The following is a 25366-nucleotide window of genomic DNA, read 5'->3' on the forward strand; positions in this document are numbered from 1 at the left end:
CTACTTGCAGGAGAGATGCCTTGGGAAAGCTCCGGGGCACCAAGTCCCACGCTCTGCCCTTGAGGGCAGCTGCAGAATAGAAGCCTCAGGAAGGCCACGGGTCAGCGAGTCCTGTGCTCTGGCCTCGAGCTCAGCTGCAGGAACAGCGCCACGGAGAAGCTCCGGGTCAGACGGGAGCGAGTGCGCTGTGCGGGGGCTCCTCACGGCACCGCTCTGTCCCCTTGTGCCCCGTTGCGTGTTGCCAGCAGCCGGGCAAGCTTCTATTTCCCACGTGTCACAAAGGGGCCTTGGACACCGGCTTCCGTTCCATGGCACGGTGACCGTGCTGCAGCGTGCCACCCAGGGCCCTTGCACACACTGCCTTCTGCCCCGGGGCCGCCCCCGGCCCAGCCAAAGTGGCCCAGCTTGGAAGGAATCCCTGGCCCCAGGTGTCTGAGACAGCCCGCACAGGATCTTTAGCAAGGGCTCAGAGCATCAGCAAACGCTGCCCAGCTCTGCGGGCTCAGTCCTATCCCCATATCTTTCCCTGAGAGCATTTGAATTTCTAAATGAGAATCATTTGAAGGGAGGGGATTGACATTTTCCATTTCACAGAAGGCTTCTGCCTTCCTTAGCAGACACCTCTCTTTTCAAACCAAGACAATTGTTTCTCATCTTGCAGATCCGCACTTGCTGGGCAGCCCCGTTTTACACCCAGGGCCTGGAGAACCATTCCCAGCAACTGGGAAAATCCTAGCTGCTCCATCCACCCAGAGATGAGGTCTCCAAATTTGCCCCGAAAGTGGCTCCAGCTTTTAGAGGCCAAAAAGAGCAAGTCCCAGTGACTTGATGATAGTTTTAGCCCAGAAAGCCCTGCAGCTGATGGCACACTTGACAATCAGCAGGGGACACAGCTAGGCCAAAGGCCAGAGCTCTGCCGGGAGCCTTTCTCCTCAAATACCCTTCAAACAAACCTCCATGCAAGTCAGTTGGGAAAGTTTCTTCAAATGATCCATTTCTGGCACTACAGAACTGCACAGGGTTCTGTGAAAGATTCTAAAGCAGCTGCTCTGGAGTCCAAGAGCCAGCACTAAGAGTCCTTGTCATCTATTTGTAGCTAAATCACACTTTGGGCAATTTGAAGGAGTTTGGAAGGAGCTAGAGAGCGGACCTCTGAGTTTTTCAGATGATGCCATTGCTTTTTCTTCTCTTCTACATAGACAGGAAGGGTGAGTTGGGCTCCCATCTGCACCGCATGGCTCACAGGGCCGCAAGACTTGTAGTTACAAGAGCTTTGAAGGATTTCTTGGTCAAGAAGTCACGACCAACAAGGATATTTATGTTTTGGAGCCAGTCCTTCAAGATTTCGTCTTACGGACTCATGCTCTCGGGGTCTCTGGCTGGTCAGAGTGAGCCCGAGATAAGTTCCAAAGTCTCTTTTCCCAGCCTGGCGCTCGAAGAAGGAGTCAGAGCTCTTCATTTCTGGCTCTCAAGGTTGTTTCTTGGATCTTATCTATAAAATTCTTTCTCCTGTCCTGCCAAGGTCCTCTCAGCAACACAGTCTAAGGCACTCTGCCTGCCCCAGGGCAGCGTTATCTTTTTATCCTAAAAACTACCTGTACGATATTTACAATGACTTTCCAATACCTATCACCTATGTTAGACAGTGAGCTCCTACTCTAAACCAAACTGAAAGTGCCACCATCACAGCAGAAGATGGAGGCCAAGAAAAAGGAGAAAGGATGGACAAGCCCAGATTCCTCCATCTTGCCCCTTGAAGCCCCATTCTAGAAACCCCCAAAAATCTATTTTCCACCCTGGGATAAATTCACTATCATTCTACTTAAAGTGTCATGGCTCACAAATCTTCATATAAGCTTGTTTTTCCCAAGGGCTAAATCAAAGGCACAGGGGTCTTGGGCTCTGTGCCAGGGTCTCTGACCACCCTGGGCAGGGGCTCGAGTCCTCCAGGGCAGCCAGAGGAATTTCCTGGGTTCTGACAAGCAGCCCTGTTGTAGTCCCTGCGTACAAGAGTTTCCTTGATCCCTTTGATGCCAGAGAGCACGAAGAACTTGAACCTTACTGGAGTCCAGCCCTGCCTGCCTGTCATGGAGAAGAGGGAAAAGATGAAGAACCTGGGCAGTGGTTGAGCCCAATTGGCATTTTTCCATTTTTGATTTCCTCCCAGCTTTTGCAGCAGGGCAACAACCCCATCACTGCAAAGCACTTCCTTTTGCAAGGCACACACTGACCTTGGTGGAAGCTCAGGGCTCTTGAAGGGGCTGCTGCAGTTGGCAACAGGAGCTGTTGATGAATTTTTCATGTTGCTTAACCCCCCCTGCCAAATGCCATCAAGCGGTTGAGGAAGGAGAAAAAAGATTACCCTGGAGGAAGGGAGGCCAAGAGCTTGGAAAAGGAGGAAAGAAACGCTCCGATGATGACAATGACAAAAAAACCCAATTTATTTTTGACAGCAAATGAACACCAGCCGCCCTCCAGCCCTCCCAGCCTGGCAGGCCGAGCGGTGCCGTTCCCATGGCATGAGGTGCTGGCAGCCTGCGGAGAGAAACCAGAGAGCCACGGTCAGTGGCAGCAGGCTCCTGTCCCCCTGTCCCGCCATGGCCTGTGCCCGGGCCAGGCTGCTGGCTGTGCTCAGAGCCCAAACCTCCCGACCCATTCTCTGTTTTTAGAGAAGGGCAGCAGGGCAGGCCTCGTTCCACCTCCTCTGCTTAATCCCGGCACAGCAACCTCCTCAGCAGCTGCAAGAGCGGGATGCCCGTGTGCCCGCTGCCGCCTGCCCAGAGCCCTTCTGCCAGCCGAGCTGTGGAGCCGGGTGCCCACCTCTGCAGAGCTGCTGCCAGGAGAGGAGCCGATCCCAAACCAGGTCCTCGTCCTTCTGGAAGGGGCTGTCCCTGCAGACCGTGGCCCCTGGGGCAGCGCTGGCACTGGACGCGCTCCACGGACGCTGCAGGCGCTTCCCCGTCCGGTCCGGGCACCAGGTGTAATCCTCCTGGGAAAAACAAAGAACAATTGCACGAAAGTCAATTCAAAACAAGACCTGGAAACAAGAAAAAGCACAAAGCCTGTCACCGTTTCATGGGCCTGAGGAGGGTCTGACCACTCCATGTGAGAATTAAACCTGTCCACGGGCAGGGAAAATCCCCACCTTTCCCGCCCATAAACGCACCCCTTCCTCAAGGGCGTGCAGAGCAGACCAGCTGGGGCACGGCTTCGGAACCCGTCCCCCTCTGCTGCCCCCATCCACATGGATGGATGCTTTTGTCAGGCTGGCTGCCCCCGCCTCAGCCCGTGCTAGGCTGGCTGGCAGAAGCTGTCAGCAAGGCCAGGAGCCGGCTCCCCTTCCACAACATCCATCCCCTGTCCTGCCAAAAAGCAGCTCGGCGGCCGGAGGGAAAATTAATATTCCCCAGCGCCGCCGAGCGGGGAACCTCCGGCGCGTGGCCAGGCCGAGCCCTGCCGTGCCTGGGAGCACCAGCATCCCCCCGCCCCTGCGCCGGCTGGGGACTCATCTTGATTCCATCGGGGCGCAGAGCGTGTCCTCCAGGCAGGGGCCGCAGCCAAAGCCAATCGGCTCTGCCCCGCCAGCGGCCAGCTCCAGGATGGTGTTCCCAGCTCCACGTCGTGCTCCAGAAGAACGCGCCAGCTGTGCCCTGGCTTGCGGGGACATCACGATGCCATTGAGCTGCAGGGGGATGTTTCCCCTGTCCCAGTCCGTGGCACCTTCACCACACTGCCACCACTTCTCCAATGGGACGGGCAGCACGGAGCCGCTCCCTCCACAGCTCGCGGGGACCAGCAGAAGCAGCATCTCCTCGGCTGCGCTCTCTCCTCCGCGCCGCGGCCGCAGGGAAACGCTCCAGGGTTTTCTTCCAGCGCCACGAGACGCGTGCCGCTGCTGCTTGCTGGGCTCCTGGATCCTCCTGTGCACAGGGAGGCATCTCTGCTGTCTCCTGGGCCAGGCAGGGCTCCTGCAGCCAAGAATGCTCAAAAAGGTCCTCCAGTGCTGGCCTGTCTGTGGGCTCCATGCATAAACACCACCTGATGAGGGGCTGGCACTCTGCGGATAGAAACCAGAAACCGCCGCTCAGCGGGACAAGGCTCCTGTCCATGCTCTCCCACATTCCACAGTGCCCAGGCCACACCAGGAGTGCTCAGAGCTGCAGCCAAAAGCTTCCTATCGATCCTCTCTTGCGGAGGACACCAGCACAGAGGCACAGGTGCCACCTCCTCCAGCTAAGCCCAGGAGATCCACCTCCTCACCAGCTGCAAGAGCAGGACGCTTATGTGCCAGCCGCCCCTCCCAACCCCGTTCTTCCCCTCGTGCCTTGAAGGCGCATCCCCACCTTGAGACCCCCGGGGCGGGAAGAAGAGCTGGCCCCAGATAATGTCCTCGTTGCTGTGGAAAGGAAGGTGCCCTCAGAGCAGCTCATAGAGCAGGATGCCCAGGGACCAGATGGTGGCTGGCTGGCCATGGTAGCAGCCAAAGAGGATCCACTCCGGTGGGCTGTACTCCGGCGTTCCTATGGGACACGGGCGCAGCTCATCAGGCCCATGCTGCACCCTCCCTCCCAGCCAGCTCCTGTTCCACAACAGCCAGGCCCTGCCCTGCCAAAAAGCAACCTGGCTGCAGCTGGCTGAAGAAGGATTCCCCCTCCTTCCTTGCCTCCTTCCTTCCCTCCCTCTTCCCCCTCTGCCAGCCAAGGGAGGAACTTCTGCTGCCCAGCTGGGCCCCGGCTTTGGGCTCACCTGACATCCGGGTGTAGAACGTGTCCTGGAGGATCGTGCCACAGCCGAAGTCGATGAGCTTTGCCTCGCCTGTGGCCAGGTCGACGAGGTCGTTCTCGGCCTTGATGTGGCGGTGCAGGACGCCGCGGCTGCTGCAGTGCCCCATGGCCTCCAGCACCTGGCGGAACAGCCCCCGCGCCACGGGCTCCGTCAGGAACCGCCGCTCGTGCAGGAAGTACCAGAGGTGCTGACAGCGCTGCGGACGCTCCATGAGCAGCGCGAAGCCCTCGGGCACCTCGAACCAGTCCAGGAGCCGCACGACGCCGGGGAAGCCAGGCCGCGACACCATCCACAGCAGCGCCAGCTCCAGGGGCACAAGGGCGCCCTTGCGCTGCGGGGGGACCGCGGTGCCGTCAGCGGAGCCGATGCTGCGCCGTGCCTTGGGCAGCCCTGCCCGGCCCCGCCGCGGCTCGCCATGGCCCGGCCCGGGGCGCTGCGCGGCCCCCGCTCACTCCACGCTCGCTGCCCTCGCAGCGTTCCGGCTGCCGCCCTGCTGGGCCTCGCCTCAGCCCCGCCCGGCACGCCCCGCCGGCTCCTCCCGCTGGCCCCGCTCACTCCCCAGCCGCGCCCACTCCGAGATGCGCTCCCGGGACACTCGCTTGATGGCCGCCTGCGAGCCAAGGCTGAGCTCATCGCCCGCCGCCCTCCGAGCCGGCCCCGTCTCTTCCCGGGGCGCCGTCGGCGAGGCGGGGACCGGAGTAAACGCTGCCGCAGCCGCCGCTGCCCAGCAGCGGGCCCTGCCGCTAGAGCTGCTCCAGGGGAGGCCTCTCCGCCCGTGCAGGCGGCACCGCGCTGCCGCTCTTCTGCCCGGGGCACCCGCCCGCCCGGCGCGCTGCTGCTTGCCGAGCCGCCCCGGGCTGCGGCGGCTCGGGGCCGGCGGCCGAGCTGGCGAGCGGCGGAGCTCGGAGCGGGGGAGCTGCCGGCCACGCTGTCAGCCACGGGGCGGGAGCCGGGCGGCAGCGGGGCGGCTGCGGGCGGAACCGCGGCAGGGGCTTCGTTCGGGGCCGGGGCCTCGGCCGGGGCTGGGCCAGAGCCCGCACCAGGCGCAGCCAAAAGCCCGCGCTGCTCCGCCAGCACCAGAGCGAGCGGCTCTTCCAGCGGCGCCGCAGCCAGGACGGAGAGAGCCCGGCCGAGGCGGAACCACGGCGGGCCGGGCAGGGGCGGGCACGGGGCGGCCCCGCCGAGGGGCGCCTTGCGGGACGCGGCATCAGCCGGGCTGGGAGAGGCGGAACATGGACGGCACGGCCCAGCACGGGACGGGAGTAGAGTGAGTGTGAGAGGGAGAAGAGGATGGGGAGCGAGTGGGAAGTCGAGTGGAAAACCAATCAAGAGAAGCGCTGCTGCTGCTGCTGCTGCTGCTGCTGCTGCTGCTGCGGAGCCGCCGGAGATCGCGGCCGTTCCTCCATTGCCCGGGGAACCCAACGGAGGAGCCGCCGCGCGCCCCAAGGAACGAAAGAGAGAAACAAACAAATCACACACCAAAGTCATTCCTATTAGAGAAGTAACCAAAGAAAACAACGTAGCAATAACGAAGACTGTTGGCTTCTGGCTTCTTTCTTCTTTGCATGAGACCAAGCATTTCGTGGGGAACAATTGCCTCTTGTGACAATTTTGCCAGAGTGGACAGGAGCAGAGCATTTACTTTTCAAGTAGAAAAGGGAAATCGTGTCAGTAATGTCATCTCTTTTCATCCTCTGTTGACACAGTTGCAGGCTGCCAAAAGACATGGTCTGCAGTGTGGAACTTGGGGCCAAGTTTCTTTTTCTGCCAGAGGATGAGGAGGGGAAGTATCCCAGAATCATGGAGTCGTGGCATGGTTTGGCTTGGAAGGGATCTGGAAAATCCCATGGCTGCAACCCCCCTGCTGTGGCTGGGGACCCCTTGCACTGGACCGGCTTGTCTAGAGCTCCATGCAGCCTGGCCTTGAACACTGTCAGGGACGGGACACGCCCACCTTCTCTGGGCAACCTGTTCCAGGAGAGTCTTTTTTCTGAATCCCTTACCTAAACCTAATCTCTCTCCATTTGGATCCATGCTCCCTTGTCCTGTCCTTGCCTGCCCTCGTACAAAGTCCCTGTCCAGCTTTCTTGTGTGTTGCCCTCAGGTACTGGAAGGCCGCAGCTGGATCAAGGCTGGGTCTCTTTCCCAGGCTGAAGAAGCCGAGCTGTGTCAGCCTTTCCTTGCAGGAGAGGAGCTGCAGCCCCGGCACCATCTGGGTGTCCCTGCTGGGCCCCTGCTGCAGCGTGTCCACGTCCTTGCCGTCCGTGCCGGGGAGCCCGGCAGAGGCGGAGGCAGCGCTGCAGGTGCAGGGTCAGCGGCGGGGAGGAGACCCGGCCCTGGCAGCGGCTCCGGGAGCAGCGATCGGCGCTGGGCCGCCCGCACTGCAGAGAGCCGGGGCCCTTGTGCCTGCCCTTGGGCCCAGGGCGCCTTTCCCCGCCGCCCGCCCGCCCGCCCGCTCGGGGGAAATGCCCCCTGTGCCGCCCCTCAGGGCCGCCCCTCGCCGCTGCCCCGGGGCTCCCGGCGCCGCCTGGAGGGGCCCAGGCCTCGGCCTCACCCTGCTCAGCCCGAGGCCTGGAAAAGCAGATTCAAACACCCACCCAGAAAGCGCCCCAGGATGCCAAGGTCAATCTTTTGTCACCAGCACGGCTTTGCTATCAGAGTCTGGACGGGAGTAGAAAATCACCAGGGGAAAAGAGCATGAACAAGTTCTGCCTTGGCACTACCTCAAGCTGTGGGGTACCAGTTGTTGGTTTCACTGGCTCTGGATTGAAGGCACTTGAGACAGTAATTCATGTTCAGACTCAAGTGTTTATTATTTCTTATCAGTAAAACAGCCTCATTACTGGGAGTTCAGCAGCTTTTCAGTAGAAGGCACAAAATGGCCAACAATCTCTTGTTCCAAGGTCTTTTAAGACTAAACTATCCAATTAGGAACTGACACCTAGATTATTTTCCCTTTTAACCCAATAACTGATCCCAAAGAGCCTGCAATGTGGAATTTCTGCCCAATTACAAAAAGCCACCCAAACCCATGAAGAAGAAGGAAGAAGCATGAAGAAGAAACCCAGGACAAAACACTGTGCCCTCCATTTTGCTTCCATCCACAACATACTAAAAATCCCAAAACCTAAATTTCAGAGTCAGAATGGACCAAAGCCCAAAAACTGGAGGTGATAAGAATGGACTAAAGCCACAACCAAGGAATCAGCATCGCCCTGAAATACCTTTCCCCTTACATCAGCCTGGTGCATATTCATAGACCCTCACGCATATCCATCAACTACTTTACATATTCCAGGAATGATTTTACATGGCCCCTCCCTGGGTCTGCCTTTTCAGAGCATGTGTGTTTCTTGGCTGTGGTTTTAGTCCATTCTCTTTATCACCTCCAGTTTTTGGGCCTTGGTGCACTCTGCGTTCAGACGGGGAGTGCTGATAGTTGGCAGATCTGTACAGGTGTCCTCATCCCGTGTGCATTGGATGTTATCCCACCCAAGCAGGCAGTTTAACACAAGCAGCTATTTCACTGAGCTTAATTAACAACAGAAATAAAAACTTATAACAAAGTTAGTTTAAAAAACAGTCCCAGCCCATATTTGATCCCAGTCCAGTTGATCTCAGTCTGTGTGGTCCTGATCCATATGGTCCCAGCCTGTGCAGCCCCAATCCAAAGGATCCAAGCCCATATTTGATCCCAGTCTGTGGGGTCCTGCACACACTCCCAGGGTCTGGAATTCCCGTTCCCAGCCAGGAAAAAATGTTCCTGCCCTTGAACTTCCTTCCTATCCCCGCAACAAATTGCAATAAAATTATAAACAAAGAAATAATAATTGAAATTTTAAAAATTATAATAAAAATAAAATATAAAAATCTCAACTCTTCTTTACAATACTCCAACAATGATTCAAACCAAAGATACAACTATTACTATAATATTACCAATGCATATAAATAAACAAATTATATATCAAGAAATACCTTTTGAAAATTTTAACTCGATGACTAATGTACTTTAGATAAAAAATATCTAAAGAAACTACCAAGCAATCTAACACACCTTAGTAAAACAATTCATATTACAAATATACTAAACACAAAACCAAACACCAGTGCAATTTCTCAGACATTTCAACCAAACAATTAAACTTTAATAACATCCTTAAGTACTCCAAAACAATTAAAATTATTTTTAAAAGGTTTATTGGGGGTGCGTGGTTTTATTTGGATATTGGTTTTTTAATTGTTAGAGGCTAGATGATTTAAAAAATGGGATTTTTATAGGAATTGAATCAGCTGAGAAGGTGGCACTCTGCAAACAGAACTGACTGAAAATGAACGGGACAGAAATCAGTAACTCTGAAAGTTTTATTTGCTATCAAATACATCCCACACACCCAGGCCCACACAATCCCCATCCCATTGCTCCAAATTGGGATCCCACTTCTCCCAGTCCCCTTCTAACCCCATCTCACCCTGGTGGCTGTGGAATGGAGAGTTTAGCATGGGATTGAGGTTTTTTGAGGAGGGAACAAGGAATTTGAGGTAGGATTGAGCCTTTTTGGGTTAAAATTCAGTTATTTTCAGAGGGATTTGAGTGCTTTTGAGGTGACAGATTCATCCCTCTTGGCTTTTGGATTGGAAACACATGGAGAAGAGAAAAAAATTCAGGCCAAACAAAAGGAGAAGCAGCCAGGCGTGTTCCCAACATGGATCACAGGGAATGTGAGTGACCAGGGCTGTGCCCAAAGTGCCTCCTCCAGTGGGGGATGGAGCTGCAGCAGCGCACGAAGCTCTTCCCGCACTCGGGGCACTCGCAGGGCTTCCCTTACCGGTGCCTCCGTTGGTGTTGGGTCAAGGTAGAGCTGCAGGAGAAGCTCTTCCCACACTGGGGACACTCGTAGGGCCTCTCCCCAGTGTGGATGCGCCGGTGCCTGACGAGGGTGGAGTTGTGCTTGAATCCCTTCCCACAGTCGGGGCATTGGAATGGCCTCTCCTCTGTGTGAATCCGATAGTGCCGGAGGAGATTGAAGCTGGTCTGAAACCTCTTCCTGCATTTATCACACTCGTAGGGCCTCTCCCCTGTGTGGATGCGCTGGTGCTTGATGAGGTCAGAGTTGTGCTTGAATCCCTTCCCGCAGTCGGGGCATTGGAAGGGCCTCTCCTCTGTGTGACTCTGATAGTGCAGGAGAAGATGGGAGCTGGTCTGAAAGCTCTTCCCACACTTGGAACACTCATAGGGCCTCTCCCCAGTGTGGGTCCTCTGGTGCCTGATCAGGTTGGAGCTCCAGCTGAAGCTCTTCCCACACTCCCCACACTCATAGGGCTGTTCCCCAGTGTGGATCCTCTGGTGCTTGATCAGCTCGGAGTTCCACCTGAAGCTCTTCCCACACTCCACGCACGTGTGGGGCTTCTCCCCATCATGGAGCTGCTCATGGAGCACCAGCTCCGAGCTCTGCCTCCATCTCCGGCCGCCTTCCCGGCCCAGGCTGGCTCTTTCCCCCTCACATCCCCACCATCTGCGTTTGCAGCCCCTCCTCGTGCGGCAGCTCCGGGCCTTTTCCTCCCCGTTGGCTTCCTGCGCCGTGGAGCCGCTCAAAACGGCCTCTGCCACCAGGTTCTGCCGCGGGCATTTGTCCTCCCTGCTCTCCATGCTCAGCTCCTGCTCTGGGCGAGGAAGGACAAGGACAGCATGGGATTTGCCTCCATGCCACAGGCAAGGGCAACGAGATCCCCCCAGGCCGTCTCTGGGGACGCACTGCCCCCTCTTGGCTCTCCCCATTTCGGGATGCCGGGGCTCTTTGGGCTCCCGGGCTCCCTTCTCCCCTCATTCTCTGCTCTGCACTGCAGCGGCTCCAAGGAGTCCCCCCTGCCCCTCTCCAGGCTCTTGAGGCTCCCGCCAATGGCGGCGCTCCCCCCTCTCTGGCCTCCCCACTTTGGCCTCCTGGGGGACACAGGGCTCTGCTCCTCCAGGCTGCCTCTGCCCGCAGCCGCCATCGCCACCCCCCCGATGTCTCCCCGAGGGGCCTTTTCCGCTCAGCCTTGGACTTCTTCATTCTCCAAACATCCCCCCAAAAACCCAACCCAGGGACCCCCCGGGACATCCGGGCCGGGCTCCCCCTCCCCGCTCACCTGCGCCATGGGGGGGGCGATGATCCCACAGGTGGGGGCTGCGAATTCAGGCAGGGCTCGAGACCGCGTGGCTCCCTGAGCTCAGCCTTGATCCGCCTTTGTCCCTCCTCTTCCTCTTCCTCCCGCTCCTCCTCTGTCCTATCTCCACCTCCCTCTCCTCCTCCCCCCTAACCCCGCGTCCTTCACTGCTCTTTCTCCTCCCGCTCCTCCTCTTTCATCCCCCCTCCTCCTCCTCCCCTGTCTTATCCCCACCCCCATCTCCTCTTCTATCCCGCCCCTTCCATTCCTCCCCCTCCTCCTACCCCCTAACCCCGCCTCCTCCTCCCCCTCCATCCCTGCTCCTCCCTCCCTCCTCCTCCTCCCCCAGCAGCAGCCACACCCTCGGTGCCCCGTTCCCGCAGCCCTCGCAGCCCGCGGCAGCAGCGGCCATGGAGCCGGGCCAGGTCGGCATGGGCAGCGCGGGGCTCTCGGCTGCTCCCAGCCGCTGCGGGCGGGGGGAACCCGGCCCGGGCCAAAGGAGAGGCAAACTGGGCAAACTGGGGGCAGATCACAAAGCTAAGGATGCAGCAGAAAATGGAGCTGAAAGAGTTAGTTTAATATTCACTCCAAACGAGGAAAAACTGGAAATTCCAAAGTTTAGGGAAGCCGAGAAAAAAGAATTAAACAAGATAGGAAATGAACAAGATAAATCAGGGAAATAGAAACTTCTACATGACTTAATAAAATGTGCTTACTAGGAAAAGATTAGAAGACGTGCATCAGAAACCCCACTGGCATACTCAAGCTTTGTGTGATCATTTTTTAAGGAATTTTGGGTGCACTGGGATTTTTGGTGTAGCAAAGCAAGTCACTGAAAGATGCTTAATTTGCCAAAGGATAAATAAAAAGGTGATGAGAAAAACAACATTAGGAGGTCATGAGTTAGCTCGTCGACCATTTCAAAATATCCAAGCAGAAGTTTAGATTTGTTAGCTTCTGGATTTATTTGGAAAAAAACCCATTTAATCTAGAAGAAAGAGAATATGCCATATGTTAGACAGGAGATTTTAGGAGAATAAAAATCTTTGAAGTATCAGAAACACCCGAGGAAAAAACAAGAAAATAAAAAGGGGAAATGAAAGGGAGGGGAACAAGAGGAAAAGTCAGAAAGAGAGTGGGATCCTCTGCAGCTCTTGCCCCCTCCGTTGGCGGCCGAGGCGCCTGTCCCGGGTCCCGGCTCGCTGCCCGCCTCAGCTCCGCCTGCCCCGGTTTCCATCCCAGGTGCGGGCTCACTGCCCAGGGCAGCTCCACCTGCCCCGGCGCTGGCGGTGAATTTGTGTGCCCTGGCCCCACTGCCCGGCCCGCGGCCGCTCTGCCGGCCATGCTGGGCAAGATGGGGTTGCTCTGTCCTGCCGCGTGGGCCGAGGTCACCGCGCCGACCGCACCGAGGGTGGGTCCCAGCCATCCCATCCCCGGCTGCCCTGCCCGTGCCAGCTGCGCTGGGCAGCGCCGCTGCTGCTGCCGGGGTCTCCCACCTGCCTTTTCTCTGCCGGGAGCTGCCGGATCAGCCGCCATAAGCCATGTGGGGGCTGCCCACGCTCCGGCTCGGCCTCCACGGGAAGATCCCCCTCTGGCGATTCCGGCAGCAGACCCTGCCCACACTCCGACCGAGCCTCGGCGGGATATCCTCCCCTGACCCCTCCTGCTCTGAGTTACGTCCCCTTGGTAACCACAGCTCCGGCTGTTCAGGGAAAATCCCTCTCTCTACAGGAAGCACCTTATCGAAACACTAGGAGCTCAGTTAAAAGGCAGCCCTCTCCAAATTCTTTCCCAAAACACGGGAGAAAGGCTACAGAAGGTAAAAAAGTGAAAGAGTTAGATGAAGGGATTGCTCTATTGCCGTTCAGAGAGGTTCCCATGGCAGGGATGCGCTGCCCCGCCCCGCGGGAGCCACCGGCGCCCCTGCCGGCCGTGCCCGGAACTGCACCCAAGGGGAAAGCGCCGCAGCCGAAAGGCCGGGACCGGCTCCGGGCTCTGTTTGTTGTCACTGCCGGAGCTGTTGATACACACTACTATTATTATATTATACACACTAGTAAAGAACCGTTATTCCTAATCCCATATCTTTGCCTGAGAGCCCCTTGATTTCACTATCCTAAAAATTAAGAGGGAGGGGGTTTGCATTCTCCATTCCAAGAGAGGCTTTTTCTGCCTTCCCAAGCAGACGCCTGTCTTGTAAAGCAAGACAAGCACCCACAGGCACTGAGGGGGGCTGCAGGAGGGGCAGAAGAAGGCCCTGCAGCACTTGGGCACAAAGGCCCAGCAGGTGAGTGCAAGAAGGGAGCAGCAAAAGGCCAAGCTGAAGGCAAAGGCCAGGGCAGAGCTCCTACAGCCCCTGAGGGATCAGCCCCAGGGCCCAAGGGGGCCCCAGCACCCAGGGCACGGCTCGGCCGCAAGCACCCGGCAGAGGCATTGCCCTCCTCGGCAGGGCACAGCCCACCCAAACAGCCCCTGGCAAGGAATCAGGGCTCCGGCTGCAGGGCACAAGGACACTGCAAGCAGAGACAGCAGCACCCTCAGGACCAGCAAGTCCAGCCCGTGATGGACATGGATTGGCAGGGCTGTCACAGCTCCCATCACACCAGGGACCCTCCACACTGGAGCCCTTGAGAACATTCAGGTGGGTCTGCATTGAGAGGAGGCATTTCCTGATGGACACAGGGGCCTCTCAATCTGCTCTGAATCTTAGACCTAAAGGGGAAAATAGTAAAGGAATATTTTAATTTTTAAGGGAATGAGTGGGAAAGATGAGCAGGTATGATTTGTTCAACCACTATTAGAAGCTGTGGGGGATAGGTTTGAAATAAATGAATTTCTTTTTCTTCCTCCTGTGATTGTAATTAACTAGGAAGGAGTTTGAGAGCTGGATTTTAGTACTGTAAAAAGGGATACAGAGGCTAGTTCTGTTGTACCTCTGTGTCAAAAGTCTGACAAGGCCTATGCTGAAGTGAACCCAGAAGTGTGGGCAGCCCCAGGGAAGTACAGAAAATTAGATATGGAGCCTCTACAAATTAAAGCAACCAGGACAAGCACTACCCTGTTCCAAGAGAGGGAAGGAAGGGCTCACAGCCTGGTATTGAGTCCCTGTTAAAGGCAGGGCATTGGAGCCAAGGGTGTCTCCCTACAACACTCCTATCCTGCCAGTCAACAAACTGGATGGATGGACACAAGGAGGAAACACAGAATTTTCAAGTGTTAAAATTAAGATTAACTGAGGCGAGTGGCCATGGCCCTTCCAGACAGGGAAAAAGAATTTGAATTATAGGTGGACGTTAAACAGGGTCTTGCCAAAGGAATTCTTGTGCTAAAATGTTTAACCCAGTGGCCAGAGAGCAGCCTCATTGTCTGCAGAATTGTGCAGCCACAGCTTCCGTGGGAGCAGAGGCTGAAAACTGATGACAACAGGAGGATCTCCTAGAGTTCAAGTCTGGCATCAAGTTAAAGCTTTGACAACCAAAAGAGCCTCTAAATGGATGAGCAGGGCTCGGTTATTAAAGTATGAAACTTGTTCAATGGCACAGGAGGATTCAGAACTGAGGACAGGGCAAGGGTTTAACCCAGCCTCCTGTTTGAACAGCCTGGAGAGGGGCTGGCAAGGAACCCAGGACTGCACTCAAGGGACAGAGCTCCCGAGCCAGGCTGGGAGAGATTGATGGGACATTCCCTGGCCTGAGGGAGACAATGTGTTTGTGGATGGCTCTGCAAGGGCAGCAGAAGGGAAAAGAGCTACAAGACAGGCTGTTATTAAGGACGGGGAATCAGACAAAGCGCAGGTCACCGGCCCATGCTCAGCTCAACCCGCGGAGCTCTCGGTGCTTGTAAGAGCCTGGCACTGAAATGCCCTGAGCAGGAAGGCTTCAAAATCTTCTGCTGACACCATGGCACCTAACAGGGGGCAAAAGCAATTCTGACTGCTTCAGCAAGCACTGGATCACTTATTAACCTATTGCTAAAACAAATAATTCAAAGATAATGGATTGTGGAAGCAATAGATTCAGATGGGGAACTCATTTTACAGGAAAGACCCTTCAGGGGGTTATGGCAGCTTTAGGAATACAATGGGACCTCCATAACCCCTGGCAAGCCCAGAGCTCGGGTTGGGTAGAAAGAATGAATGGGGAAATAAAGAAACACCTTTGGAAGCCGGAGATGGAAACCAAGATGCCATGGGCACAGCTTTTGCCATTGGCCTTGGCAAGAAAAAGAGCCAGACCCAAGGCAGATATTCAATTATCTCCCTTGGAATTCATGTCTGGAATTCCTTACCTGGGCAATTCTCCACCTAGTGCAGGGTGGAAATAAGGGATGTAAATGTAAGGCAGGCTGTAGCCAGGATCCTGTCTCCTGTGGAATCTCTCCCCTAGGAAGCTGGGCTGGCACAGAGCCTGCCCTGGGACTTTGCTGTTGCCAACACCCAGCCAGGCCATCGGCTCCTGCCTAAGGAGTGCAAAGCAGCACCACTGGTGGCCAAGGGGCCCACGCCAAGTGTCCCTGAGGCCAGAAACAGCCGCCAGCACAGCTGAGCACGGGGGGACCCCTCAGCCTGGCCTCAGGGGCTCTGAAGCCCCGGAGATTTGCACTTCCCGCCTGCAGCAGGACCATGGGAGCCGCCCCTGAGCCTGCCCTGAAGGCAACGCAGCAGCAGCCAGGGCTCCACAGCGGGCCAAGCCCCTGGGCCTGCCCACAGATCCTCTGCTCAAACCCTCGGGAATCCTGGCCACCCTCCCCTGGCACCTCCAGCCACTGCGGCCAAGCCTCGCTGCCGCTGCTGCAGCTCCAGCGCTGGCTGGGCCTGCACTGCCACAGCTGCTGGGGAGCACCGCGGCACAATTCCACCCTGGGGCTCACTCACACCCACACTCTGGGCTGCCTGCGACTGCACTGCTGCAAAATGTACCCATCCTGGTTCTTTTAAATCTTCTTTCTCTGCTCAGAAATGTTTCTCTACTCAAAGGTTTGCCTTTGGGAAAGAAATTTTAAAGGTTTTATTTAAGGGGTTCCCAGTCTGTTCGGATGTTAAACTCATCTCCACCACTCAATGGAGACGAGTTTAACATCCGAACAGACTGGGAATAGCCCAAAAGACACCCACAGAGATAACGACCAGCAACAAAACATCAACGCCCCGCAGCAAACAGCAACCAACAGCTACCCCAGACACTGCCCCCGCACAGCTGGAGACACCTGGTCTGGAAAAGGCTGAGAAGGAAATCCAGGAGTGTGGGCGGAATTCACAGCAGAGGGGAAGAAATCCGAGTCTAATAGGAAACCAAATACTAAAAACTTACACGACTTGGAAGCAATGAACATTAAAGCAGTGGATTTAGATTGGTTCAGACTACGTAAAGTTTAGGAAAAATCGGGTAAAACTGACATGTCATGGAATGATTTGTTCTGCACAGCTGGGCTATGTGTGGATGAAAGTATTTCTGTTGCACATCCTGGCCAGAACCAAGTAATGCCTTGACTCTCTCACACTAAAGAGATTCTTGGAGAGTTTTTGTTTTCCCTACAGTTTCAGTGATAAGATTACAACATGAGAAACATTTTTTATAATAATCCTACTTTATATTGTCAGGTAGGTTTGGGACAGAAGGGTGAGAATCAATTTTTGGTCTGGGTCTGGTCCATGTTCGCCTTTATGTTGCATTTTGCAAAATTGAAGAGCTTTAACCGTGATACTTTTAACTCTTAAATAGTGAATACTTTTTTTTAAAAAAGCAGATTCCGGGGGGCCACATGTGACTCACCAGATGGCAGCCCTGGAAGAGAAGCTTTGGTTCTAGTCAGCCAGGAGAGGAGCTTTAGGAATGCAAATGAACCCTGCTGGGCAAAGCCTGGCCAATGTACCTGGGTCTCTTGCCTGGGGCAGGAATTGGGCTGGTTCCCCCTGCCCCTCACCCCGAGCTCTGCCTGCTTGCACTGATGGAATTTGCACAGCTCAAGGCAGAGCCCGGGGTGAGGATATCTGACCCTGCAACAGAAACGGGTGAAGCTGCAAAGGGAAACAGCAAATGGAGAATGTTGGGAAAACTTCACTATAAATAAATGGGGGGGAATCATCCCTCTGCCCACTCCAACGTGTGCTGTCACTGTCTATGTTATATAGGGTGGATTAGAGCACTGAGATGTTCTTGCTACCACAAGTTCCGGGAAATCAGTTGGGAATCCAAGTATTTGATGATTTAATTAGAGACAAATGGTCAATTGATGCAGCCCTGGCTGGAGAGAGCGGCCAAAGATGGGGAAAAGATGAACGGCCAGCAGAACAAATCCTACAACACCATGCACCAGCCCCTGGGAACCCAAACCAATTCATATCAGGAGCCACAGAACCCATTCCTCATTTCAATGGCACCATTAGATTACAAGCTGGCCTCGGAATAACCAACCAGACAGCTCCAGCTCCTGACCTTCCTGCTGAGCAATCCACTGAAATGAGGAACACAACATTTCACCATGGGATGGGATCAGATCATCTGTTAGCAGAGAAAAGAGGAGTTTGTGGAAAATCAAATGACTCAAACTGGTCTTGGCAAATAGATGACAAAGCCAAAGTGGTGAAACAGATAACAAAGGAAACAAAAAAGCAGCTCATGTACCAGTCCAAACGTGGAAAGGATGGGAATGGGACATGGTTTTGTGGTTCCCTGGCAGACCATGGGTTAAACGAATGCTGCTTCTGCTCTGATGTGCTGCAGCACCTCTCACCTTTTTACCATGCTCCGGACCTTGAGAGTGCAGCTCATTCAGCAGCTGAGCGAGGGGCCAGGGGCTTGTAGATAAGGAAGTAACGGGCGAAACCACCAGCTTCAATAAATGTTATTAATTAACATGGACTGCTGCTCACAGAAAGTCCCGCTAAATTCCTGAACGTCGAGAACAAAAAAGACTTAACAGAGCCGTGAATATCGGCTGTTCTACAAAAGTGGGGGTGCACATTAACGAGGACGTGCAGTTGGCAGATCGGGAGGTCTGAACCTTCCAAGTACCTCAGCCAGTGGGCAAAGGGAGAGGGAGATGAGCCGGGAAAATGAGGATAAAAAGGAGGCTGCGAACTACAACAATGGCAGCGAGCGCACGGCAAATGCGCCACGGCCTCTCCCTCTGCTCAGCAATAAAGTCACTTGTACAGGACTCCTCTGTCTCCTCGGGGCACGGAAACCTCCGGCCACGTGAATTTCCCCGCACAGCCGCGGGCACGGGGCAGCCGCCCCTGTGCCAGCCACAGGAACCGGGCCGAGCCAGCGCTGCTCCGGCAGTGGCTCCTGCCGAGGCAGCGGCCGCAAGGAGACCGCGGGCAGCCGCTCCCGCAGCGCCCTCACGGCAGCGGCACCACGGGCCGGACACGGCACAAGGAACCCGCCCGAGCCCCCTGCCGCCCCCGAGGCCCGCAGCGAGCCCCGAGCCCCCGCACAACCCAGCGCGGCTCCCACCTGCGCTGCGGCCGCCTCCCAGCTCCGCCGCCGCCTCACCGGTGGCTCCCGGTCACTCCCAGTATGGTCCAAATCACTCCCGGTAGGATCCCAGTTGCCCCCGACACGGTCCCAGCGGCTCCCAGTCATGCCCTGTATGGTTCCTTTCACTCTCAGTCCCTCTCAGGAAGAGCCCAGTGTGGCCCCAGGCACTTCCAGGATGAGCCCGGTCACACCTTACCCGATGCCATTTGCCCCCGCTGTGGTCCCAGTTGCTGCCAGTATAAGTCCAGTCACCTCCAGTTTGATCCCAGTTACTCCCAGACACTCCCAGTTGTCCCTGAGGCCAGGCTGAGGGGTCCCCCCGTGCTCAGCTGTGCTGGCGGCTGTTTCTGGCCTCAGGGACACTTGGCATGGGCCCCTTGGCCACCAGTGGTGCTGCTTTGCACTCCTTAGGCAGGAGCCGATGGCCTGGCTGGGTGTTGGCAACAGCAAAGTCCCAGGGCAGGCTCTGTGCCAGCCCAGCTTCCTGGGGGAGAGATTCCACAGGAGACAGGATCCTGGCTACAGCCTGCCTTACATTTACATCCCTTATTTCCACCCTGCACTAGGTGGAGAATTGCCCAGGTAAGGAATTCCAGACATGAATTCCAAGGGAGATAATTGAATATCTGCCTTGGGTCTGGCTCTTTTTCTTGCCAAGGCCAATGGCAAAAGCTGTACCCATGGCATCTTGGTTTCTATCTCCAGCTTCCAAAGGTGTTTCTTTATTTCCCCATTCATTCTTTCTACCCAACCCGAGCTCTGGGCTTGCCAGGGGTTATGGAGGTCCCATTGTATTCCTAAAGCTGCCATAACCCCCTGAAGGGTCTTTCCTGTAAAATGAGTTCCCCATCTGAATCTATTGCTTCCACAATCCATTATCTTTGAATTATTTGTTTTAGCAATAGGTTAATAAGTGATCCAGTGATTGCTGAAGCAGTCAGAATTGCTTTTGCCCCCCTGTTAGGTGCCATGGTGTCAGCAGAAGATTTTGAAGCCTTCCTGCTCAGGGCATTTCAGTGCCAGGCTCTTACAAGCACCCACAGCTCCGCGGGTTGAGCTGAGCATGGGCCGGTGACCTGCGCTTTGTCTGATTCCCCTTCCTTAATAACAGCCTGTCTTGTAGCTCTTTTCCCTCCTGCTGCCCTTGCAGAGCCATCCACAAACACATTGTCTCCCTCAGGCCAGGGAATGTCCCATCAATCTCTCCCAGCCTGGCTCGGGAGCTCTGTCCCTTGAGTGCAGTCCTGGGTTCCTTGCCAGCCCCTCTCCAGGCTGTTCAAACAGGAGGCTGGGTTAAACCCTTGCCCTGTCCTCAGTTCTGAATCCTCCTGTGCCACTGAACAAGTTTCATACTGTAATCACCGAGCCCTGCTCATCCATTTAGAGGCTCTTTTGGTTGTCAAAGCTTTAACTTGATGCCAGACTTGAACTCTAGGAGATCCTCCTGTTGTCATCAGTTTTCAGGCCTCTGCTCCCACGGAAGCTGTGGCTGCACAATTCTGCAGACAATGAGGCTGCTCTCTGGCCACTGGGTTAAACATTTTAGCACAAGAATTCCTTTGGCAAGACCCTGTTTAACGTCCACCTATAATTCAAATTCTTTTTCCCTGTCTGGAAGGCCCAGGCCCCTCACCTCAGTTAATCTTAATTTTAACACTTGAAAATTCTGTGTTTCCTCCTTGTGTCCATCCATCCAGTTTGTTGACTGGCAGGATAGGAGTGTTGTAGGGAGACATCCTTGGCTCCAAAAGCCCTGCCTTTAACAGGGACTCAATACCAGGCTGTGAGCCCTTCCTTCCCACTCTTGGAACAGGGTAGTGCTTGTCCAGGTTGCTTTAATTTGTAGAGGCTCCATATCTAATTTTCTGTATTTCCCTGGGGCTGCCCACACTTCTGGGTTCACTTCAGCATAGGTCTTGTCATACTTTTGACACAGAGGTACAACAGAACTAGCCTCTGTATCCCTTTTTACAGTATTAAAATCCAGCTCTCAAACTCCTTCCTAGTTAATTACAATCACAGGAGGAAGAAAAAGAAATTCATTTATTTCAAACCTATGCCCCACAGCTTCTAATAGTGGTTGAACAAATCATACCTGCTCATCTTTCCCACTCATTCCCTTAAAAATTAAAATATTCCTTTACTATTTTCCCCTTTAGGTCTAAGATTCAGAGCAGATTGAGAGGCCCCTGTGTCCATCAGAAAATGCCTCCTCTCAATGCAGACCCACCTGAATGTTCTCAAGGGCTCCAGTGTGGAGGGTCCCTGGTGTGATGGGAGCTGTGACAGCCCTGCCAATCCATGTCCATCACGGGCTGGACTTGCTGGTCCTGAGGGTGCTGCTGTCTCTGCTTGCAGTGTCCTTGTGCCCTGCAGCCGGAGCCCTGATTCCTTGCCAGGGGCTGTTTGGGTGGGCTGTGCCCTGCCGAGGAGGGCAATGCCTCTGCCGGGTGCTTGTGGCCGAGCCGTGCCCTGGGTGCTGGGGCCCCCTTGGGCCCTGGGGCTGATCCCTCAGGGGCTGTAGGAGCTCTGCCCTGGCCTTTGCCTTCAGCTTGGCCTTTTGCTGCTCCCTTCTTGCATTCACCTGCTGGGCCTTTGTGCCCAAGTGCTGCAGGGCCTTCTTCTGCCCCTCCTGCAGCCCCCCTCAGTGCCTGTGGGTGCTTGTCTTGCTTTACAAGACAGGTGTCTGCTTGGGAAGGCAGAAAAAGCCTCTCTTGGAATGGAGAATGCAAAGCCCCTCCCTCTTAATTTTTAGGATAGTGAAATCAAGGGGCTCTAAGGCAAAGATATGGGATTAGGAATAACGGTTCTTTACTAGTGTGTATAATATAATGATAGTAGTGTGTATAAACAGCTCCGGCAGTGACAACAAACAGAGCCCGGAGCCGGTCCCGGCCTTTCGGCCGCGGCGCTTTCCCCTTGGGTGCAGTTCCGGGCACGGCCGGCAGGGGCGCCGGTGGCTCCCGCGGGGCGGGGCAGCGCATCCCTGCCATGGGAACCTCTCTTAACGGCAATAGAGCAATCCCTTCATCTAACTCTTTCACTTTTTTACCTTCTGTAGCCTTTCTCCCGTGTTTTGAGAAAGAATTTGGAGAGGGCTGCCTTTTAACTGAGCCCCTAGTGTTTCGATAAGGTGCTTCCTGTAGAGAGAGGGATTTTCCCTGAACAGCCGGAGCTGTGGTTACCAAGGGGACGTAACTCAGAGCAGGAGGGGTCAGGGGAGGATATCCCGCCGAGGCTCGGTCGGAGTGTGGGCAGGGTGTGCTGCCGGAATGGCCAGAGGGGGATCTTCCCGTGGAGGCCGAGCCGGAGCGTGGGCAGCCCCCACATGGCTTATGGCGGCTGATCCGGCAGCTCCCGGCAGAGAAAAGGCAGGTGGGAGACCCCGGCAGCAGCAGCGGCGCTGCCCAGCGCAGCTGGCACGGGCAGGGCAGCCGGGGATGGGATGGCTGGGACCCACCCTCGGTGCGGTCGGCGCGGTGACCTCGGCCCACGCGGCAGGACAGAGCAACCCCATCTTGCCCAGCATGGCCGGCAGAGCGGCCGCGGGCCGGGCAGTGGGGCCAGGGCACACAAATTCACCGCCAGCGCCGGGGCAGGTGGAGCTGCCCTGGGCAGTGAGCCCGCACCTGGGATGGAAACCGGGGCAGGCGGAGCTGAGGCGGGCAGCGAGCCGGGACCCGGGACAGGCGCCTCGGCCGCGAACGGAGGGGGCAAGAGCTGCAGAGGATCCCACTCTCTTTCTGACTTTTCCTCTTGTTCCCCTCCCTTTCATTTCCCCTTTTTATTTTCTTGGTTTTTTCCTCGGGTGTTTCTGATACTTCAAAGATTTTTATTCTCCTAAAATCTCCTGTCTAACATATGGCATATTCTCTTTTTTCTAGATTAAATGGGTTTTTTTCCAAATAAATCCAGAACCTAACAAATCTAAACTTCTGCTTGGATATTTTGAAGTGGTCGACGAGCTAACTCATGACCTCCTAATATTGTTTTTCTCATCACCTTTTTTATTTATCCTTTGGCAAATTAAGCATCTTTCAGTGACTTGCTTTGCTACACCAAAAATCCCAGTGCACCCAAAATTCCTTAAAAAATGATCACACAAAGCTTGAGTACGCCAGTGGGGTTTCTGATGCACGTCTTCTAATCTTTTCCTAGTAAGCACATTTTATTAAGTAATTGTCTTCCATGTAGAAGTTTCTATTTCCCTGATTTATCTTGTTCATTTCCTATCTTGTTTAATTCTTTTTTCTCGGCTTCCCTAAACTTTGGAATTTCCAGTTCTTCCTCGTTTGGAGTGAATATTAAACTAACTCTTTCAGCTCCATTTTCTGCTGCATCCTTAGCTTTGTGATCTGCCCCCAGTTTGCCCAGTTTGCCTCTCCTTTGGCCCGGGCCGGGTTCCCCCCGCCCGCAGCGGCTGGGAGCAGCCGAGAGCCCCGCGCTGCCCATGCCGACCTGGCCCGGCTCCATGGCCGCTGCTGCCGCGGGCTGCGAGGGCTGCGGGAACGGGGCACCGAGGGTGTGGCTGCTGCTGGGGGAGGAGGAGGAGGGAGGGAAGGGCAGGGATGGAGGGGGAGGAGGAGGAGAAGGAATGGAAGGGGCGGGATGGAAGAGGAGCAGGAGGTGGGGATAAGACAGGGGAGGAGGAGGAGGGGGGATGGAAGAGGAGGAGCGGGAGGAGAAAGAGCAGGGAAGGAGGCAGGGTTAGGAGGGAGGAGGAGAAGGAGGTGGAGATAAGACGGAGGAGGAGCGGGAGGAAGAGGAGGGACAAGGGCGGATCAAGGTTGAGCTGAGGCAGCCACGCGGTCTCGAGCCCTGCCTGAATTCGCAGCCCCCACCTGTGGGATCATCGCCCCCCCCATGGCGCAGGTGAGCGGGGAGGGGGAGCCCGGCCCGGATATCCCGGGGGGTCCCTGGGTTGGGTTTTTGGGGGGATGTTTGGAGAATGAAGAAGTCCAAGGCTGAGCGGAAAAGGCCCCTCGGGAGGACATCGGGGGGTGGCGGTGGCGGCTGCCGGCAGAGGCAGCCTGGAGGAGCAGAGCCCTGTGTGCCCCAGGAGGCCAAAGTGGGGAGGCCAGAGAGGGGGGAGCGCCGCCATTGGCGGGAGCCTCAAGAGCCTGGAGAGGGGCAGGGGGGACTCCTTGGAGCCGCTGCAGCGCAGAGCAGAGAATGAGGGAGAAGGGAGCCCGGGAGCCCAAAGAGCCCCGGCATCCCGAAATGGGGAGAGCCAAGAGGGGGCAGTGCGTCCCCGGGTGTGCCCTGGGGGGATCTCGTTGCCCTTGCCTGTGGCACGGAGGCAAATCCCATGCTGTCCTTGTCCTTCCTCGCCCAGAGCAGGAGCTGAGCATGGAGAGCAGGGAGGACAAATGCCCGTGGCAGAACCTGGTGGCAGAGGCCGTTTTGAGCGGCTCCACGGCGCAGGAAGCCAACGGGGAGGAAAAGGCCCGGAGATGCCGCACGAGGAGGGGCTGCAAACGCAGATGGCGGGGATGTGAGGGGGAAAGAGGCAGCCTGGGCCGGGAAGGCGGCCGGAGATGGAGCCAGAGCTCGGAGCTGGTGCTCTATGAGCAGCTCCATGATGGGGAGAAGCCCCACACGTGCGTGGAGTGTGGGAAGAGCTTCAGGAGGAACTGCCACCTGATCAGGCACCAGAGGATCCACACTGGGGAACGGCCCTACGAGTGTGGGGAGTGTGGGAAGAGCTTCAGCCAGAGCTCCAGCCTGATCGTGCACCAGAGGACCCACACTGGGGAGAGGCCCTATGAGTGCTCCAAGTGTGCAAAGAGGTTTCAGACCAGCTCCAGTCTCCTCCAGCACTATCAGAGTCACACAGAGGAGAGGCCCTTCCAATGCCCCGACTGTGGGAAGGGATTCAAGCGCAACTGCAACCTCGTCAGGCACCAGAGCACCCACACAGGGGAGAGGCCCTACGAGTGTGATAAATGCAGGAAGAGGTTTCAGACCAGCTCCAATCTCCTCCTGCACTATCGGATTCACACAGAGGAGAGGCCATTCCGCTGCCCAGACTGTGGGAAGGGATTCCAGCGCAACTCTGACCTCATCAAACACCGGCGCATCCACACAGGGGAGAGGCCCTACGAGTGTCCCCAGTGTGGGAAGAGCTTCTCCAGCAGCTCTCACTTGACCCGACACCAACGGAGGCACCGGTAAGGGAAGCCCTGCGAGTGCCCCGAGTGCGGGAAGAGCTTCGTGCGCTGCTGCAGCTCCATCCCCCACTGGAGGAGGCACTTTGGGCACAGCCCTGGTCACTCACATTCCCTGTGATCCATGTTGGGAACACACCTGGCTGCTTCTCCTTTGGTTTGGCCTGAATTTTTTTCTCTTCTCCATCTCTCTCTACTCCAGAAGCCAAGAGGGATGGATCTGTCCCCTCAAAACCACTCAAATCCCACTGAAAATAACTGAATTTTAACCCAAAAAGGCTCAATCCTACCTCAAATTCCTTGTTCCCTCCTCAAAAAACTCAATCCCATGCCAAACTCAATCCATTCCACAGCCACCAGGGTGAGATGGGGTTCGAAGGGGATTGGGAGAAGTGGGATCCCAATTTGGAGCAGTGGGATAGCGATTGTGTGGGCCTGGGTGTGTGGGATGTATTTGATAGCAAATAAAACTTTCAGAGTTACTGATTCTGTCCCGTTTATTTTCAGTCAGTTCTGTTTGCAGAGTGCCACCTTCTCAGCTGATTCAATTCCTATAAAAATCCCATTTTTTAAATCATCTATCCCAAACAATCCAAAAACCAATATCAAAATAAAACCACCTGCACACAATTAATGTTTTAAAAATAATTTTAATTTTTCAAGAGTACTTAAGGATGTTATTAAAGTTTAATTGTTTGGTTGAAATGTCTGAGAAATTGTAGTGGTGTTTGGTTTTGTGTTTATATATTTGTAATATGAATTATTTAACTAAGAGGTGTTAGATTG

The 25366-nt window shown here is 55.5% G+C and overlaps 1 protein-coding gene and 1 pseudogene across 1 annotated transcript in view; one reads left to right on the forward strand and one right to left on the reverse strand.

The window, feature by feature from the left end:
* LOC143696087 (uncharacterized) overlaps positions 1–25195 on the forward strand; it is a 62384-nt gene extending 37189 nt beyond the window's left edge. Inside the window, exon 2 of the mRNA XM_077191295.1 lies at positions 24071–25195. Within this exon, the coding sequence (XP_077047410.1) occupies positions 24071–24587 (517 nt within the window). The 3' untranslated portion in view covers positions 24588–25195. The remainder of the gene's footprint in view (positions 1–24070) is intronic.
* Positions 3723–17675, reverse strand: LOC143696025 (serine/threonine-protein kinase pim-1-like; annotated as a pseudogene).
* Positions 25196–25366: the final 171 nt, after the last annotated feature.

The sequence above is a fragment of the Agelaius phoeniceus genome, chromosome 28 (genome assembly GCF_051311805.1).
Source record: "Agelaius phoeniceus isolate bAgePho1 chromosome 28, bAgePho1.hap1, whole genome shotgun sequence".
Classification (NCBI taxonomy): Eukaryota; Metazoa; Chordata; class Aves; order Passeriformes; family Icteridae; genus Agelaius; species Agelaius phoeniceus.